Source organism: Odocoileus virginianus, chromosome 23 (assembly GCF_023699985.2).
Source record: "Odocoileus virginianus isolate 20LAN1187 ecotype Illinois chromosome 23, Ovbor_1.2, whole genome shotgun sequence".
Classification (NCBI taxonomy): Eukaryota; Metazoa; Chordata; class Mammalia; order Artiodactyla; family Cervidae; genus Odocoileus; species Odocoileus virginianus.
The window spans coordinates 10,763,851-10,780,368 of NC_069696.1; the positions used below are offsets into that span (position 1 = coordinate 10,763,851).

The 16,518-nt window shown below is 64.4% G+C and overlaps 1 protein-coding gene across 1 annotated transcript in view; it reads right to left on the reverse strand.

The window, feature by feature from the left end:
• Positions 1-16,518, reverse strand: part of SCUBE1 (signal peptide, CUB domain and EGF like domain containing 1) — a 124,483-nt gene that overhangs the window by 25,859 nt on the left and 82,106 nt on the right. Inside the window, 3 exon segments of the mRNA XM_070453465.1 lie at positions 955-1,071; positions 3,313-3,435; positions 8,648-8,764. Of these exon segments, the coding sequence (XP_070309566.1) occupies positions 955-1,071; positions 3,313-3,435; positions 8,648-8,764 (357 nt within the window).

The following is a 16,518-nucleotide window of genomic DNA, read 5'->3' on the forward strand; positions in this document are numbered from 1 at the left end:
TCTCTTGGGCCGAAGCCGTGTGTGTGGAAGCTGGTGCCAGGCTTTTGGGAGTCCCTCCATAAAACTCTGCAGCTCCCTGCAGCACCAGCTGTGCCTGGGCCCACCCGACCGCCGCGGCTGTCCCCCCGCAGGGAAGTGCAGCTACCCCCGGTCACAGGACAGCAGGAGACACGGGACGCGGGGCCGTGCTGGACGCCCCCACCTTCGCCCTAAGCCCGTGCATCTGGAAGCCCCCCTCTCTCCACATCCCTCCTCAGCCTGCTCGAGCCCCTGGGGCCCTCCCTCCCGCGTCCGGGGCCGTGTCCCCACTGATGCTCTGACTTCCACTCTCCCGAACACAGGGCGGCAGGAGGGCGCTCCTTACACGAACTTGAACCTACAGGTCACACGCTGTCTTGACCCTCCAGGGGCTTCTCCCTGTGCTAAGAGTAAAGCCACAAGGCCACTGGGGGCTCACGAAGCCCTGGGTCCTCCGTCTGCGCCAGGCACGAACCCTGCCCTCACGGGGCTCTGGCCCCAGTGGCTGCCCCTCGGTCCCTCTGTGCTCCCTCTGCCTCAGGGCCTTTGCACGTGCTGACCCCTCTGGCCCGTCGCCCCTCATTCTGACTCCAGGACTCCCCCTTTGGGGCCCCCCATTGACCTGCCCCTCTCTGCTGTCAGCCCCTCCCCTGGAGTGAACCGACTGAGCGGCGCTCTGTCCCGCTGTCCTCCCTTCCTGAGTGGGGTTCCCCAAAGGCTGCTGTTTCCAGGCCAGCGCCCACAGCCTGGCTGAGGCCTGGCACCCAACCTCCCACCCTCCCGCCTCGCCCCTGGCTGAGCCCCTCCGCCCACCAGGCCCTCCCAGGCCCGTCAAGAGTCCAGGTCATGGTGCGCGGTGCGGGGTGCAGTGTGGGGGGCCGTGCGGCCGGGCGCGTGCCTCGGGGGGGAGGTGGCCCTGGCGGGCGAGCTGCAGACCTCCGCAGTGGGTGGTCCCGTAGAGCGTGTAGCCGCGGTGGCAGAGACACTGGAAGCTGCCCGGGGAGTTGATGCAGGTGTGGTCACAGGTCCGCTCGAAGGAGCACTCGTCGATGTCTGTGGGGCCACAGGGAGAAAGGTCCGGGCGCAGTTTCAGGGCGCGGCGGGTGGCACGGCCTTGTCACTCAGAGGGACATCTGTGCACAGTGGTCCCGGGGCTCTGGGCTCAGCACAGAGCCGACTCGCGGCAAACCTCAGACCTCTTGTCCCTGCCCGATTTTCCATTTTGTCCCCACGAACCTCATGGTCCTGGGATAGAAGCCACCTCACTCTCTTTTCTGGAGGTGGGCAGGGTAGGAATATTCTGAGCAGAAGGGATTATTCTGAACCCTTGCCACTCCATTAGCTCACACACCAGTGTGATTTAGGGGAGGTTTTCAATCCACACCGGCAGGAAACTGACAGGTCCTCCCGAGGAAGAAGTGGAACTGTCACCCCAAGGCGTCTCTAGAGAAACTGGGGAAAACAGCACAGATAGAAAGGGGACGCTGGTCGGGAAGATACCACCTGTGAAGAGCAATAAAGGAGCCTTGACAGGAGGTGAGATTTGATTCTGACCCCCTGGAAGCTGCGGTGAAAAGGGAACGAGGGAGGGTCACAGAGGGCCTGTTCCTGGAAGGGAGGACATGAATGTTGGGTTCACAGAAGACAAGTCTGTCCTGGCCACAGTTCTGAGGGAGACGGCCCCCAAGGGACAGGTGATGGGGGCCAGAGGGCAAGGCAGACGCTAACCTGCCTCTCCTCTGAATGTGCTGTTCATGTGACCACAGATGTCCTCATTTCATGACACAAGTGCGTTTGTAATAACACGAGCACAAGGAACGAATTACTGTGGGCACTCAAGGGAAGATGAGGTACCTCCTGGGGTGGGGGGATCTGGGAAGATCCCCTGGTGCCTGTGTGGGAAGGGCACTTTGGGCAAAGGCTGGGGGGGTGGCAGCACCCGACCCCCAGGGATTGGGTGGGGCTCAGGGGGGCTGAGGTGCCCTTCCCAAGGGCCCTGAGTGCCAAGCAGAGAAGCCTAGACCCCTCCCCACTGGAGCTGGGGACCCAGGGGCCGTGCTGGAGCGTGGCCCGGGGCCAGAGCCCAGGCCGTGGACGAGGGTGGAGGAGACTCAGCCGGAGCCCCGAGCCGCCCTACCGTGGCCTCCTCCACGCCCACTACGGCCCCTCTCATGGGGCAGCGGGGATACAGTCGAGGCTGCTCCCTCAGGCCTCCTGAGAACACAGCCAGGCACAGAGAAGCAGGGTGCCCGGGAGCCTTGCTTGGGCCTGGACAGATGCTAGGCTCCCGGGGGGGGGGCCCTCGTGGCCCGAGAGGAAGTCGGGGCCAGGCTGCCTGGCCAGGGATGCGGAGGCCGAGCCCCGGGAGGGCAGGTGACCGGCTCAGGTCACATGAGGAGCCCCAGGCGGGGCTGGCCCTGGACCTTCCTTCACCAGCCTCCGCTTTCGCCTCTCCTGGGGCCCTGGGGGTGGGGGGTGCAAATCCTGGGCCCCTCAGGGCCTCGTCTGCGCGGCACTAAGAGCGGAAATGTCAAGTCCACGGCCGGATGCCGCCGGCTGCACCCTGTGACTGCTGGGACCCCCGCAACAGGGCGACAGCCGCCGTCGGAACCCGGCCGCTGTCCCATCCCCACCACCGCCGGCCCTCCGTCTGCACCCTTCCCGGAGCCGCCCCCTTCTTGATGGGCTCCCTCAGGCTCCCCCAGCCCCAGGGCCACTTCCTGGATGGGCTGACCTCCTTGGCTCCTCTGGGAGGAAGACGTCATCCTTCAAGCACTTCACTCCTGTCTCCCCTGCCCGTCCTCGGGCTCTCACCTGGGCTGTGACCCTTGACGTCTGCCCACATCTCTCCTCCCGTTACCCCAGGTCCTAGCAGGTGCCCCGGAGGACCTCAAGGAAGGACTGGTGGGCAGCGCCTGCCATGTGCGACACCTTCCACCAGGTGGCATCATGCTGCCTCTGAAGCTACCAGAGGTGGCCTGGGCGCCCGGGGACTGGCGTCAGGCTGAGGCGCTGAGCCCTGCTACCTGCTCGCTGGACCACGTGCACACGGGCGGACCCCTCCCCGAGCCTCAGCCGCCATCCCTAACAGGGAGGGCTTGCACTGGAGGCTTCTGATGGCTTCTGAGGGCCCCTAGGGTTACAAAGGAGCCCTTGCTAAGGGCAGAAAAATTACGGCCGGCCCCCAGGCCCAGCCCAGACGGCGGACAAGCCCCAGCCCAGGCTGCCTCCCTGCCTGGGAGCCGGGGTGGCCTGGGAGGGGAGGGGACCCCCACGGGGATGAGGGCGGCTCACCTTGGCACGTCCGCTCATCGGTCAGCAGCTTGTAGCCCTTCCGGCAGCCGCACTCGAAGCTGCCCACGGTGTTCCGGCAGAAGTGGTCGCAGCCCCCGTTGTTGACCAGGCACTCATTGATGTCTGCGGAGCCGGGCAGGGGGGTAGGGGAGGCGAGGAGAGTGGGCTGGGGCCCCCGGGGGCAGGCAGGACTGAGGCTTGGAGCCGCCCTTCCCTAACTGCCCGGTGTCCACCAGGGGGCTGCTTTGGTCACCAGCTGGGCCCAGGAACGGGGCCTGGCTCACAGCCATGGCGGGTGGGCAGAGAGGAGATCCCCCCTCCCCCTGGGGACTTGGTGAGCCTGGCATGTGTGTGCAGGAGGGGGCAGGGAACTCATGTCTGCTGTGCCCAGCCAGACAGCAGGGTTGATGCCCCCCACGCCCCTCCATCGCGGGAGGTAGGCGGGCCTGGAGCAGGCGGCTGCTGCCTGAGAGCCGTGACTCCGGCTGAGCTGCCGGACCCCTGGTCCTCAGCTCCCCGTCTGTGAGAACAAGGATCAGAAGCACCCCTACTTGGAAGGATAGCGTAAGGATGAAATGAAATCGCACCCCCAGGTGCTGGCCCGACCAGCTCTTTAGCAGGTTTACTGCTCCGGCTTTACAGACAGGCAGACCGAGGCTGGGGAGCTAACTGGCTCCAGGTGTTGCGGGCATCCGCGGGCTGCTCACTCCCCAGCCTGGCTCCTCACCCTTCTCCATCCCCGTCTGCCCATGGTTTGAGCTGTTTCTTCACTCGGCATTTCACGAGTGGTGGCGGCACCCTGACGGTCCCCAGGAGTGACCCCTCCCAAGCACCCCTAACCCGAACCCGTGTTTCAGGAACAAAGCTGCCTAAGGAGGGGCCGATGCCCCAGGGGAAGCAGCAGGACCCTCTGGAGGTCGCGGCACCTACCAGGTACCACTTCGTGCTGTTGAGCAGGCCAAGCGCTTTCTGGCAAAAAAGTCCCTCATGTGACAGTCAAAACAACCTGGGGCCGGAGTCTCCACTTCACAGCGGGGAGGTCACAGGTCGTGAGCCCAGCCCCAGCTGCCTCCAAAGACAGGCCCCCTCCACTGTGGCTCACTGGCCCTGCAGCCTCCAGAGGAAGTGAAAGGGAAGTCGCTCAGCCATGTTCAACTCCGCAACCTCATGGACTATAGCCTACCAGGCTCCTCCATCTATGGGATCTTCCAGGCAAGAGTACTGGAGTGGGTTGCCATTTCCTTCTCCAGGAGATCTTCCCGACCCAGGGATTGAACCCAGGTCTCCCGCATTGCAGGCAGACGCTTCACTGAGCCACCAGGGAAGTCCTATCCAGAGGAAGCAGGTGTCAAGCTCAAAGCCAGGGCCTATCCAGGAGAGAGGCTCAGCCTCCGCTACCCCTCTCCTCACAGGACGACGGGGGAGGTTCTGCCTAGAAGCCTCTGGCAGGAGACTGGAGGCCCCTCTTGGGTCTGTGACCCCGGGCAGGGAAAGGTACCTTTCTGAGCCTCAGGTTCCCCATCTGCAAACTGGGCTGCTAGCAGGCACTCTCAGCATCATTCACTGTGATCTAATGTGCAGAGAGGACCCGCCTCCTTAGGAATGCCTCAGGCCTTCTGGAACCCCCTATTTCCACCCTGCTCCCCACCTGGGCCTGTCAGCTGTCATAACAAGGGGCTGTCATTAACAGCCAGCCAGGAGGTGGGGGGTGTGTCTCCTGGAGGCCCCGGCTGGTACAGCGGGTTGCTTGGGGGTCCCACTGGGGGAGCACTCATCCCCAGCTCTAGCTCCAGACACAGTGAGGGGGTAGTGGGCTTGGACAGCCCCTCGGCCTTCATTCTGACACGCCTCTGCCCCCCGCCACCTCCCGCCCCTTGGGGACGCCCCTCCCGTTCCCTGTGAGCCACCCGGCCCCGCCAGCGGCTGGAACCCCCATCTGGCCGCAGAGGCTCACGGCCTCCCCTTGGCCGCCTGGCCTGGCTGCCTGGCCTGGCCGCCTGGCCCTCCTCTTCTCTGCTGCCCTGGCTCCTGCCGCAGCAGTGCCGCCCGCTGCCCGGGACGGCTGCCCCCTGGGGAAGCCTTCCCTGCTGCTCTCTCCAGCTAGCTGCTCTCTCGTCTCAGGACCTGCCCTCTGGCGAGGAGAGACAGCAGAGGGGGCCCCCACGGGGAGCCCCAGGGCCAGGCAGGAGGCCTGCGTGGAAGCGCTGCCCAGGAGGGGGCACTGGACGAGTGGGTGAGTGGATGAGTGGATGACTGAAGAGTCAGGGGGCTGAGGACAGGGTGGGGTCCTGGCCACCAGGTGGAACATTCACTGCCTCTCCCACTGTTTGAGCATCAGTGTATGTGGGGGACGGGGAGCGGTGAGCTGCAGGAACACGCGGTCGGACGACCGCTCCTGTCCCCCTCCGCCCATCCCACTGAGAGGGCACAGCCTGGCGCCCCCGGGCCACGTGGGTGAGGGTGTGGGTAGGAGCAGAGGGAAGGCCCGGGGAGTGGGCTGGCTCACTGTGGGGCAGCTGCTGGGCAGAGCCTGTGGGTAGAAGGCGGGCAGCAGACAGGCCGTAGGGGGCAGTTCTCCCGGACTGTTCCAGCAGGTGCTGGGAGGAGGGGCTCGTATCCCTGAGGAATTCAGGCTCCAGCTCAGGGAGTGGAGGCCCCAGACCTCCCTCCTCTCAGAAGGGCCAAGGAGCAAGGTGCCCACTTCCCAGTATCAGGCAGGGCAGCACCTAACAGGGCGCCTTGAGGCTGGAGCCCTGCCCTGCCCACACTCTTCAGACCAGCAGGGGTCGGGGGCAGTCCTGCGGAGGCCCCATGGCCTGACCTTTCAGGCAAAGCACGTTCACTTTCCATGGCTGCCTCCCCCTACCCCTGTGACCCCCAGCCATCCAGGGTTTTCAGTTCTGGATCTTCCAAGACCTCCAACGGTTGGTCTTGCTTAACAACCATCGTTTGGCTTCCAGAAAACACTGAACCTTTGGTATCTTCCTCTGGGCCACTGCCAAGACCTGGGTGTGCACGCTGACCGAGGAGCCAGAAGCTCAGGGCCAGGGAACCCCCCCCCCCCCACCAAGCTGGCCTGTCCCTGCTGGGCCCCTGCACCCTGCCCTGCACCCCCTCCAGCCAGGTCCTGGGAAACTCAGGCTGTAAGCCCAAAGCTCTGAGACACCAAACCCTGGGGTCTTGAGGTCAACACTTGGTTTCTAGGGTTCCCTCATTTGAAGATGTTACGATATTTTTATTATGCAGTTCTGGACTAGTCCCACAAGCCTTAGATTCTAACGTGCACGACAATGTCCTTCTCCACCTCCACTGATCCCTGGCCCAATCCACTGTCACCTCGAGCCTGGGTGTTGCCACACTGCTGTTCCAGACCTTGCTCTGGAGCCCCCGAAACCCCTGTCCCCAGCACGGCAGGGACCATCTCAGAACAAACGCCTGACCTGCACTGCTCCTGCCCAATAGCATCTCAGGATGAAGGGCCAACCCCTTCCCTCAGTCCAGCCTCCCCCAGACCTGGGCGCACGGGCTGCTTTGGGTCCTGGAACTCCCGGCCTCTGCACAGCAGTCATGGGGCCAAGATTAGAGCCTCCTCCTTTGGCCTCCTCCCTCGCCACCCCCGGTCCAGGCCAGGCCCGGCCTCGCTCTCCAGCCCCGCAGGACTACTCTACCCAGCACCAAGGGGTCCGTGATACATGCTTATCTTGGTGATCTTGAAACATTAAACTCTGTCTTCTTTACTCAATAAAAGATCCCTGGGCACAAGGAATCTCTGCTTCATTCACCGGCCTGCTCTGCACCTGCACACGGGAGGAGCCCAGAAAACCTAGGGCCTGAGTGAACAAGAGGCCTTCCGACTCCAGGGCAGCGGGAGTGATGAGGTCTGGCTGAAGGCAAAGGGGCAGCTCTGGTTAAAGGGCCCAGTTGTATTAAGAGGAGTCACAGGAAACACGGTCAGGGGCTCAGACCGGTGGGCCTGGGGCTGTGTGGACAGCTGCCCTCCTCTGTGTGGATGTCCCCTACACTAGCCTCAAGGTGGAGGAGAACAGATGCCCCACAGCCCACCGTGGATGGGCAGGGGGCAGCACTCAGCACCCCCGTAGTATTCCTTGGGGGCCACGTGACTGCTGAGGCTCCTGTCCGGTCCAGACAGGTCGGCTCCCAGCGGCGAGCTCCTGGCCTTGTGTCAGGACTGAGCCTGCCCCACCCTCAGCTCCTGGGTTGGCGTTGGACCTTGCAGGGGTGTGGAGTAGCCACACCCTGTAGAATCACGGAAGATTCTACCACCTTCTGTCCAGGCTTCAAGGGCAACGGGCCAAGCCTGCCATGACACTGCTGGGCAGTGAGGACCGCCAGGTCTGCGGTGGACCTGGGCCAGGCCTCCTGGCACCAAGCCCATGTGCGAGGCCTCAGATAGCCCCGGCCTGCCCCCCTGTCCCCCCGCCCACTGGGAGCACATTTCACTCTAAGTGGGCTGAGCAGGGGCCACAGAAGGGCTTTATTTTCAAATAAATAGGTGGAAGAGCCGTTATTTCTGTCAATAATCACTAGGTTCTTCTCAGCAAAGTGGCTGGGGAGGAGAAGTCATACCCTGTCTATTTTTACAAGCTCCAAAAAGGCCCGTCTTGGACTCCTTAAAGTCACCCTAAGCCTCTGCTCTAAATGTTTTCACCCACTGGGTTTGGACGTTCAAGTTCCTCTCCCCTTCCACGCTGGCCTCCAGGCCTGCCCACTTCCTGGCAGGGTGAGTCAGAGAAAGCTCACTCTTCTCTGGCTTCTGGCAGCCAGCAGACCAGCCCATTCCTAATCCCCCTACCCCTGTTTCTGATTTTTTTTCATTCTTAGTTCTTCAGTTGAGACCCCCGCCCCTGATCTTCCCTCCTCCAGGGATGAGGGTGCACAGTGTCCCCATTTGCCCAGCGCCGACAAGAAGACCATCCTGTCCTGGTCTGAGCCCTGAGCCCCGCCTCCCACCAGCTCTGCAAGACTTGCCCGGCTAAGGTCAGTGAGCCAAGGAACCGACCCTGCCTGGCTCCTGGGAGGCCACAAGGAACCTCTGCTGGCCCAGGAAGCCCCGAGTAAAGGCACCCTGCTTGTTCAACCCAGGGCACAGCCACGTTCCTTGGCATCGGAGCCCCACTCAAGCCTGTCGATATTCAGTGGAACCAGGGGCCCCTGGGCCCCACTGCAGAGCGCTGGGCCTGACTCCCTCTTCTCGGCCTCTTCAACAGAAATGCACCCTCACCCCTGCAGCCACATGCGGCTCATGCACAGCACAAGCGGGCAGCTCCCCGCCTGCCCCGCCCCAGGCCCGGCGAGGGGGGCAGCCTGTGCTCACCTTTGCACGTCTTCCCGTCTGGCTGCAGCGTGAATCCCACCGGGCAGCTGCAGCGCACGCCGGTGGCCGTGTCCTTGCACGTCCGGTCACAGCCGCCGTTGTTCACTGCACATGTCTCTGAGGAGGCAGACAGGAAGAGAGGGTCTCAGTCTCCTGGGACAGAAGCCCCCTGCCTTTCCCCAACCGTGGTGGGACGTCTCCTGAGACTGGAGACCTGAGTTCGAATTCTAGCCGTGGGGCCTCTCTGAACCTCAGGCTTCCCGTCAGTCAAATAGGAGAATGACACTGCCCCTCCGCAAGATGACGTTGGATGGGCAAGCTTTGGAACCTGCAGGAGGCTGGGCCACAGGGTCAACACCACTCACCAGGGCCAGTGCCGCGATGGGCCTGGCTGGGAGGTGACCGCCCAGGGACAGACTCTGAAACTCCTGCCTTGTCTGGATTCAGACGCCAAATCTAGACGGGCAGTTACTGGGGTTCCCAAGCTTGTCTCAGCCGTGGAGATGCGAGGGGAGGCTCCCAGAGCCCACACACCATCCCTCACCTTGATGAGGCTCTCAGCCCAACATCTGTTCTCACTGAGCGATAAGCCAGAGTGTCTGGTTTTTGTCCACTTGAAGCTAGTCTAGTGATTTTTTTTTTTTTTCCAAATTCAAAGGGGCTGGAGTGGCTGGGGGCATCGCGGAGGTCACTGAGCCCGTCGTGCGGTGAGAGTGAGCCTCCCCAGGCCCGGGGAGGGGCTGGCACGCCCGGGTCACTGGGGCACACGGAGGGGCCTAGTTCCCGGGACCCTGGGCCTTTCAGTCCGGGTTTCTGCCTGGGCATCTGGCGCCCTTTGATCTTGTGGGAATTGTGCCTGAGTGGGCTTCCCTCTCCTCTGTGCGGCTAGGAAGTGAGGTGCTGAGGGCGTCCGCTCGTATAACTGGAAATTCCTTGCCTGCCTACCGTGGCTCCCCCCGGGGGGCCTGGCCCCAGTGGGCCTCTTCCCTGAGGTTTCTCCCAACCGGTTTACCCTGTCTCTCCTTCTGTGGTGCCTGCCTTCCTGCAAGTGGCCTTCGGCTCTCTCCAGGGGGTTTGGAGATGAACGTGGGAGTGATGACTGAGTACGGGAGTCCCTGCTGCTAACGCCCTTGCTGTGAGCTTCACCTTTTGGGGGTGGTCGGAGCAGGGAGGGGGGGAAACCAGCTTTCTCCCTGCGTGCGTGTGCTTCTGGGGGGCGGCGACAGTGGGGGTCATCCTGAACACCCTGAACTCAGGGGCTGCGCCCGGCAGGGGGCCACTAGCCTTGCTCCTTGAGGCTAAAGTCTATACTGTGAGAGTTCGTGCCGTGACAACTACTGAAAGGCCGGTCTCCTGGCTCCGACCCCCCCCCCCGAGCCTTCCGGTGTTGCCTCCACACAGCCCGGCCCCCGGCCGGCTGGGCGCGGCATCCACCTCCTCGCTGTGGAGTGTGCTGCCCGCTGCCTTGGAGGCCTCCTGTCTGCTCACGGTTCAAGGCCAGCTCACAGGCCGTCTACACAAGGAGCCTCCCGAGGCCCAGATGCAGAAAGGAGGCCCTCACCCCCCACCCCGCTGTGCTCAGGCAGGCAGACCTCGACATTAGTGTGGGCCGAGCTCTGCACCGCGTACACCTGCCCGGGCCCTCCCGTCTCCTGACCCGCCTGCCTCCTGGGGCCAGTGGACGCAGGGTGGCCAGGGGGCACCTCTGACGCTGTCACTCGCCGAGTGACCCAGGTAGGCCAGCCCTCGGGGCTCCATCCCAGCACCCACGCCTGGCGGGGGACAGTGAGCCTTCTGTCCCCAGGGCCGGGGGGGTTCAAAGAAACCCCACCCTCCACAGCACCCAGCCTGGGGCCCAGCCTGCAGTAGCCGCTTAACAAATGTTAGTTTCCTCTCCTGAGGTTCCAGAGGGAAAATCCCACTTCCTGCTCTCAAACCCACAGCCCAGGTACCTGCCCCCGCCGCCCCCTAGGTGCCTCTCATGTGGGAGACCCCTCTCTGGAGAGGGCACAGGGAACCTGCCTGCTTTCCAGGGGCCAGTGGTCAAGGCCCAGGCCTGGGAGAGGCGGGGGAGGTCCGGGAGCAGGGACGGGGCGCAGCTGGGAGGCCTCACGCGGTGTCAAGGGGATGACGGCCGGGCCTTTCCCTGGCGGTGGAGGTGGGACGTGCCGCGGGCACTGGGGGCTGTGACCCTGAGAAGCAGACCCCCCGGGGGTCCCACTCCTCCAGACCACGGCCCCACTCGGGGCAGCCAGTACCCTGGGGCTCACATGGTAACGCTAAGAGCTGGCATTCACTCTGGGCCTTCTCTGCCGGGCCCTGTTCTGGGCAGGGAGGGGTGAGTGGAGCAAGTGGCCAGCCATCAGCCTGCCCACACGGGGACCCGCTCCTGTGCCGTTTCTGCCATGCCCACCCATTGTCCTGAGGTTCACAGACACTGTTGAGTGGGAGACATATGGAAAAGCTGCCAGCAAGGCACAGCCGGTCCTCTGGGCTCTACGGTGGGGGCCAGGGACTGACAGGCTGGCCTGGGTGGGACTGAGGGCTTCATCCCCGGGGGGCTTCCAAGCAGAGCCTACTGGGCGCTCTGAGGGGGGCTCCTGGCCTGGCTCACCCTCAGGCCCCCTGTCTCCAAGTGTCTCAAAGGACAGCCTCATTTCTCTGCGTCCCAAGACCAGGGGCCACCCAGCCTGCTGCCAGGCCACAGCTGCCTCAGATGCAGAAACCAGACGGCCCTGTCCTCCCCCGTGACTACAGGGGCACCCCAGCTGCAAAGGGTGAATGGCGGCAGCAGGCTCTCTGGCCCGGGGAAGGCGCGGGGAGCGGCTCTGGGCCCAGCAGCACAGGCCGTCTCCTCCGGCTCTCACCCGCCTCCCACTGGCTCCCAGGGGCCAGAAGGAGCTGGCATCTGAGGGCGGCTGCCTGCGGTCACATCTCACCTAGGAGCTCACACTGCCAAGGGAGGCTGGAGGCTAGGTCCAGGGGGCAAAGCCAAACCCCAGAGCACCGTCCCGGGGTCTCGAGACTTCCCGTTGGACCCTCGAGCCCTCTGGTGTCTCCCTGCACTTGCCTCTCCAAAACAGCCGCTGGGTCTTTCTAAAAACCTCTCCTCTCCACCTGGAAGGGCCCCTCCCGGGGTGCCGCCCCGTGCAACTGGCATCACACCGTCTCATCCTCCAACCTCCACAGCCTTGCAGAGCCCCAGGGGTGGGAGGCCCTTTTGCAGGTGGAGGAACTGAGGCTCAGAGAAGTTGGGTACATTTTCTAGGCAGGATCAGGCACATGATCTGTGGGACCCGGGGTGAAATAAAAATGAAAGGCCCTTGTTCAAAAATCATTAAGAATTTCAAGACAGCCAAGCACTCAGCCAACTGTGGGCCCTTCTGAGAGCAGGGCCCAGGGGCGGGGGTCCCCGGTTACGCAGCACAGCTGGTGGCCCGAGGGGGCAGTGATACATGCCCCAGTGCCTGGCCTCCTCGCCAAGAGAGTGGGGAGAACTCTCACCCCACAGAGGTGGGTTGGCAACTGGGCCAGGGGGAGGCTGAGCCTGGGGTCAGGGGACTGAAGTGGAAAGGGACTTGGGGGTGAACAACCCTCTCCAGCAGGCAGGAAAACCCAGATGGGTTAAAAGGGCAGTGCTTAGTCTTTCCCTGAGGGGAGCCCTGTTTCAAACCAAGCCCTGTGACAAGCCCAGGACACAGAGTGGGGAGCAGACACCGCGCAGGGGGAGCAGACGCCGGGCAGCCTCGGCGGCCGCTCAGCTGCACCTGCAATGCAGCCCAGCCAGGGTCTGACGCGAATGGACGGCGGTATGGCCCCTTCAGTTGGTGCTGCCTGCGTGCACCACCCTAGATCTGGGGCCAGGTCCGGCCTGAAGGATGGTCTCAGCCACAGTGTAGTGGCTGAAACAGGAGCTATCTGGGGGCAGAAAACACCACTCCCGACCCTGGTCCTGCAAGCTTGGGCAAGTCCCGTGACACCCCGAGAGGCTCTGAGCAGGTGAGCCAGGTTTGGCCCGGGGACCTACAGAGATGCTGCCAGCCCTAGGTCTGCTCTGCCCCTTGAAGGCCTCACCCCGGTGGTGGGAGCAGCCCAAAGCCCCCGCTGACATGTGTCCGGCCTGTCGGGACTGGCCCACCTGCCTTTCTGCCCCCGGGGTCCGCTGGAGCCCGCTGCGGACCCCCTGAGCCCGAACCCTCTCCCTCAGTTGACTGAGCCCTCGTGCCTCCAAACACCTTGGGGTAAGAGCCCCGCTCCTGGGCCAGGCCCTGACACAGCGACCGGTCTCCCTTGCTGCCCAGCTGCTGTGTGCCGGCCCCCCGACCCCCGGTCACCCTGCAGCCTGTCGTGAGCACTGGGGTCCCTCACCAGGCGCCACAGTGCGGCTGACCTTCCCCACAGGGCCCCCTAGGCCGGGGTGCTGGGGGAAGCCGCCCCAGAGTGCCCGGGCCTCTGCAGGGAGCTGGGCCCCGGGGCACAGGCTGGTGTGATGGTGATGGCCGAGTGTGGGAGACGTGGGGGAAGGGGGGTCAGGGCAGCTAGGAGGCAGGCGGTGGCGGAGGCCAGGACTGCAGGCCCACGCCACCCCTCAGGGCTCCAGCTGCCAGGGAGCTCGGCTTGCCGCCGGGGAGGTTTCTGTCAGTAGGACTGTCTCCCTGGAGGCACCGGAGGTGGGGTTGTGATTCCAGGGGCAACTCCCTTCCCATGGGCCTGCCCGGAGGGCAGGGGTTTCTCACCAGGGCTCAGAGGGCAGAATCTCCTGGACTTGAGGATGGCACCCTGTGGTCTGTGGCAGCCCGTGCCGGGGAGCTGAGGCCATGGGAGGGGCCAGGAGACCCTGGGGAGGTTTCTTTGTCTGGTTTGCGGGATCTCAAAAGGCCCAGAAGGACACTGAGGTTTTGTGCTAAAGCGGGTGGCAGGGCACGCCGTGGCAGGAAGCCTCTTCCCTGGCCTGTGACTCCTGCCTTTCCTCTGTAAGTGGAGGCCGTAGAGGGCAGGCACGGGGGGCTGGCGTGCGGCCTCTTGCTCGAGGCCCACCCTCAGGAGGGAGGGCTCAGGGCCATATATCCACTGAGCAGGAAGTGCGGGGGGCTTGGCGGGCGGAAGCAGCCTCAGGAAGGTCACAGGTTGGTGACCGTCCCTTGGTGCCCTGCGGCCCCTCTAGCCAGCCTGGCCCAGGCGCCAGGCTCCCTGGCTCTGCCCGGCTCACAGGGGAGCCGTGGGCTAGTCCCAGCCTCAGTTTCCCCGCCCGGGGCCAGCAGCGCCCTGCCACCTCTTCTGACTGTCGGGCACTGTCGGGCACCCTGCTCCTCCCCTCGTCTGACCTCTCGACGTAGCTAAGTCGCCACATCCTGCCTCCTTCCACTAGCCCTGGTGTGTGTGTATGCATGAGTGTGTGAGTGTGTGAGTGAGACTGTGGACATGTGTGTGACTAAACTGAGGGCAGGAGCTCAGAGCCTCACCTGGGACCCCCGCTGACCAGCAGCGCTGGGCATCAGCTCAGGGACAGGGGTGAACACAGGTTCAGTGCCTGGGGCTCAGCCCTGGCTGGAGGAGGGTGCCTGCCTGGCCCTCGGGTCCCACCCTCCATCTCCCTCCAGCTGCCCACCACCCCTGCTGAGCCTGACCTGGGGAACTGCCTTGTGTCACCCACCTCCCTCACCTGGGGCCTGCCTGAGCCCCTTCCCACGGCCAGGCTCATCCAGGCTCTGGGTCCCGCCCTTTCTCTCCGGGCCAGACACGTGTCTGCGTGAGAGTAGGCAGTGAGGTCCTGCTCCCCCCTGGGCACCTCCTCCAGGAAGCCTTCATCCCTGCTCTGAGCCAACCAGCTTCCCCTGGGCTCCGGCTCTGATCAAAGCCCTGTGCAGTGGTGACCCCAGAGGCCATCTGACCTGTCCCCCGTTGGGGGCTCCCAGACTTGTGACAAAACAGGTGCTGGTGGAAGAGGGGCAAGCTGTGGGGATGCAGGTGGCGGGGAAGGTCCAGTGAGGTCTGGACACGCCTCTGCCAGGTAGAAGTGCACAGGATGGCCCCTGGGCACAGAGGGGCAGGTGACACGGCCCACGGATGCAGGAAGCCTGGCACAGACTGCGTGTGCAGGGCCTGAGGGGCACGTGGAGGTGAGAGAATGTGTGGGTCTGGGATTCGGGGTGGGAGGAGGGGGTCTGGGGCGCAGGTTAGTGAAAGGACCCAGGGGCCCCAGAGGTGGTGGCTGCAGAAGAGAGGTGGCAGGCAGGTGACCCGAGGGGACAGAGGAGCTGGGAGGCTGGGGAGGAGGCGTGTGAGGGTCGAGAGACTGACCCCTCGGGGCGGTCACGTGTGTGGTTTAGGAGGCTGGGGACAGCACGGGGCTTGGTCTGCGCGCCCACGCCATCCGCTGCTCCCGTCATTGCCGCACCCTGCCCGTCTGCCCTGGGCCTGCCGGGCCTCCAGCTCTCTGTCCGCTCCTGGGGCTCTGCCAGCAGCCCCTGTGCCTGAGCGCCGCACTGTCGGGACACAGACGGCCCGGCCCGGCCCATCCTCGGGGTCCCCTGAGCCCAGCCCCGTCAGTGGAAGGGGAACCTGGGTGCCCTGCCCAGAGGCGCAGAGGGGCAGGGAGCTGGGCGGCTGCCAGCCGTAGGGGGTGCACGGGGAGGAGTGCCTGGCTCCCTTTCTGCGCCTCGGTTTTCTCACCGGTAAGACGGGAATTACTTCAGCGCCAGCTCTCAAGGTGCCCGGGAGGCGAGGCTGTGGGCACGGCAGGACCCCGAGGAAGTCGGGGTTCAAGGTCAGCTACGCCGTGGTCACTGGGCCTCAAACGTGGGCATCTCTGCTGTCCCGGGCTCGCGGGGGCCCTTCAGAGGCCAGGCTGTGAATGCGCCTTCAGCAGGGGCGAGTCCCCCAGGCTGGCTGCCAGGCCGACACACCCGAGCTTCATCCCGAGCCTCCGGCCTGCTCTGCTCCCGACTGAGGGCCCTGGGCCCGGGAGAGTCCACGGGCCTGGACCCTCGGCTCAGGCCACTGCTCACCGAAAGCGTGGCCCGGCCTGGGTCTCTTCCCCACCCAGGGCCTGACTTCTTCATCTGCAGAGTGGGGACAGCTGCCTCGCAGGGTTGTGGGGGGACTCACGGGGGCTGACCGGGAAGCAGAGGGTGTGTGCTGAAGTGTGCCGACCGCCTTGGGGGGCTGGGGGTGCTCACCGCTGGGGAGACTGCAGGGGCTGCCAGAAGCCCCCCTGAAGGGGGCGGGGACAGGGCTTAGGGCCCCATCCGTGGCTCCCATGCTTCCAGCCCCTGCCCTGTGTAGGGAGACTGAGGGTCCCGGGGTAAATCCAGGGATAGTGCAGCGGTGGGCTCTGCGTCAGTGGAGCTTGCAGCTGATCGATGAGCTGGAAGGGTCTGCCCAGCCCCAGTTTGGACCGTCCCTGGTCAGCAGAACTGCAGCCCCTAAAAGGGCTGTGTCTTAGTCCCCTGTAACCCCCCGTGGCAAAAAGACTTTGCACGTGTAATTGAATTAAGCTTGAGATGGGAGGTTGCCTCGGCTTATCTAGGCGGGCCCCAGTGTGGTCACAAGGGTCCTTAGAGGTGGAAGTGAGAGGCCAGAGAGAGAGGTGTGGAGATGCAAGCAGGCTCAGAGGGGTGCAGGGCTGTGGGCTCTGCAGATGGAGGAAGTGGCCCCCACGAAGGAACATGGGTGGCCTCTGGAAGTCAGAAAAGGCAAGGACATGGATCCGTTCCTAGAACGTCCGGAGGGAAAGCGGCCCTTGCTGACACCCGAGTCGAGTTTCTGACCCACGGGAGACAAGGCACTGGTGTCGACTGAAGGCACTAAGGCTGTGGTAACTTGTGAACAGCGGCAATGGGAAACCAATCCGGCGTCTGCTCCGGGCACAC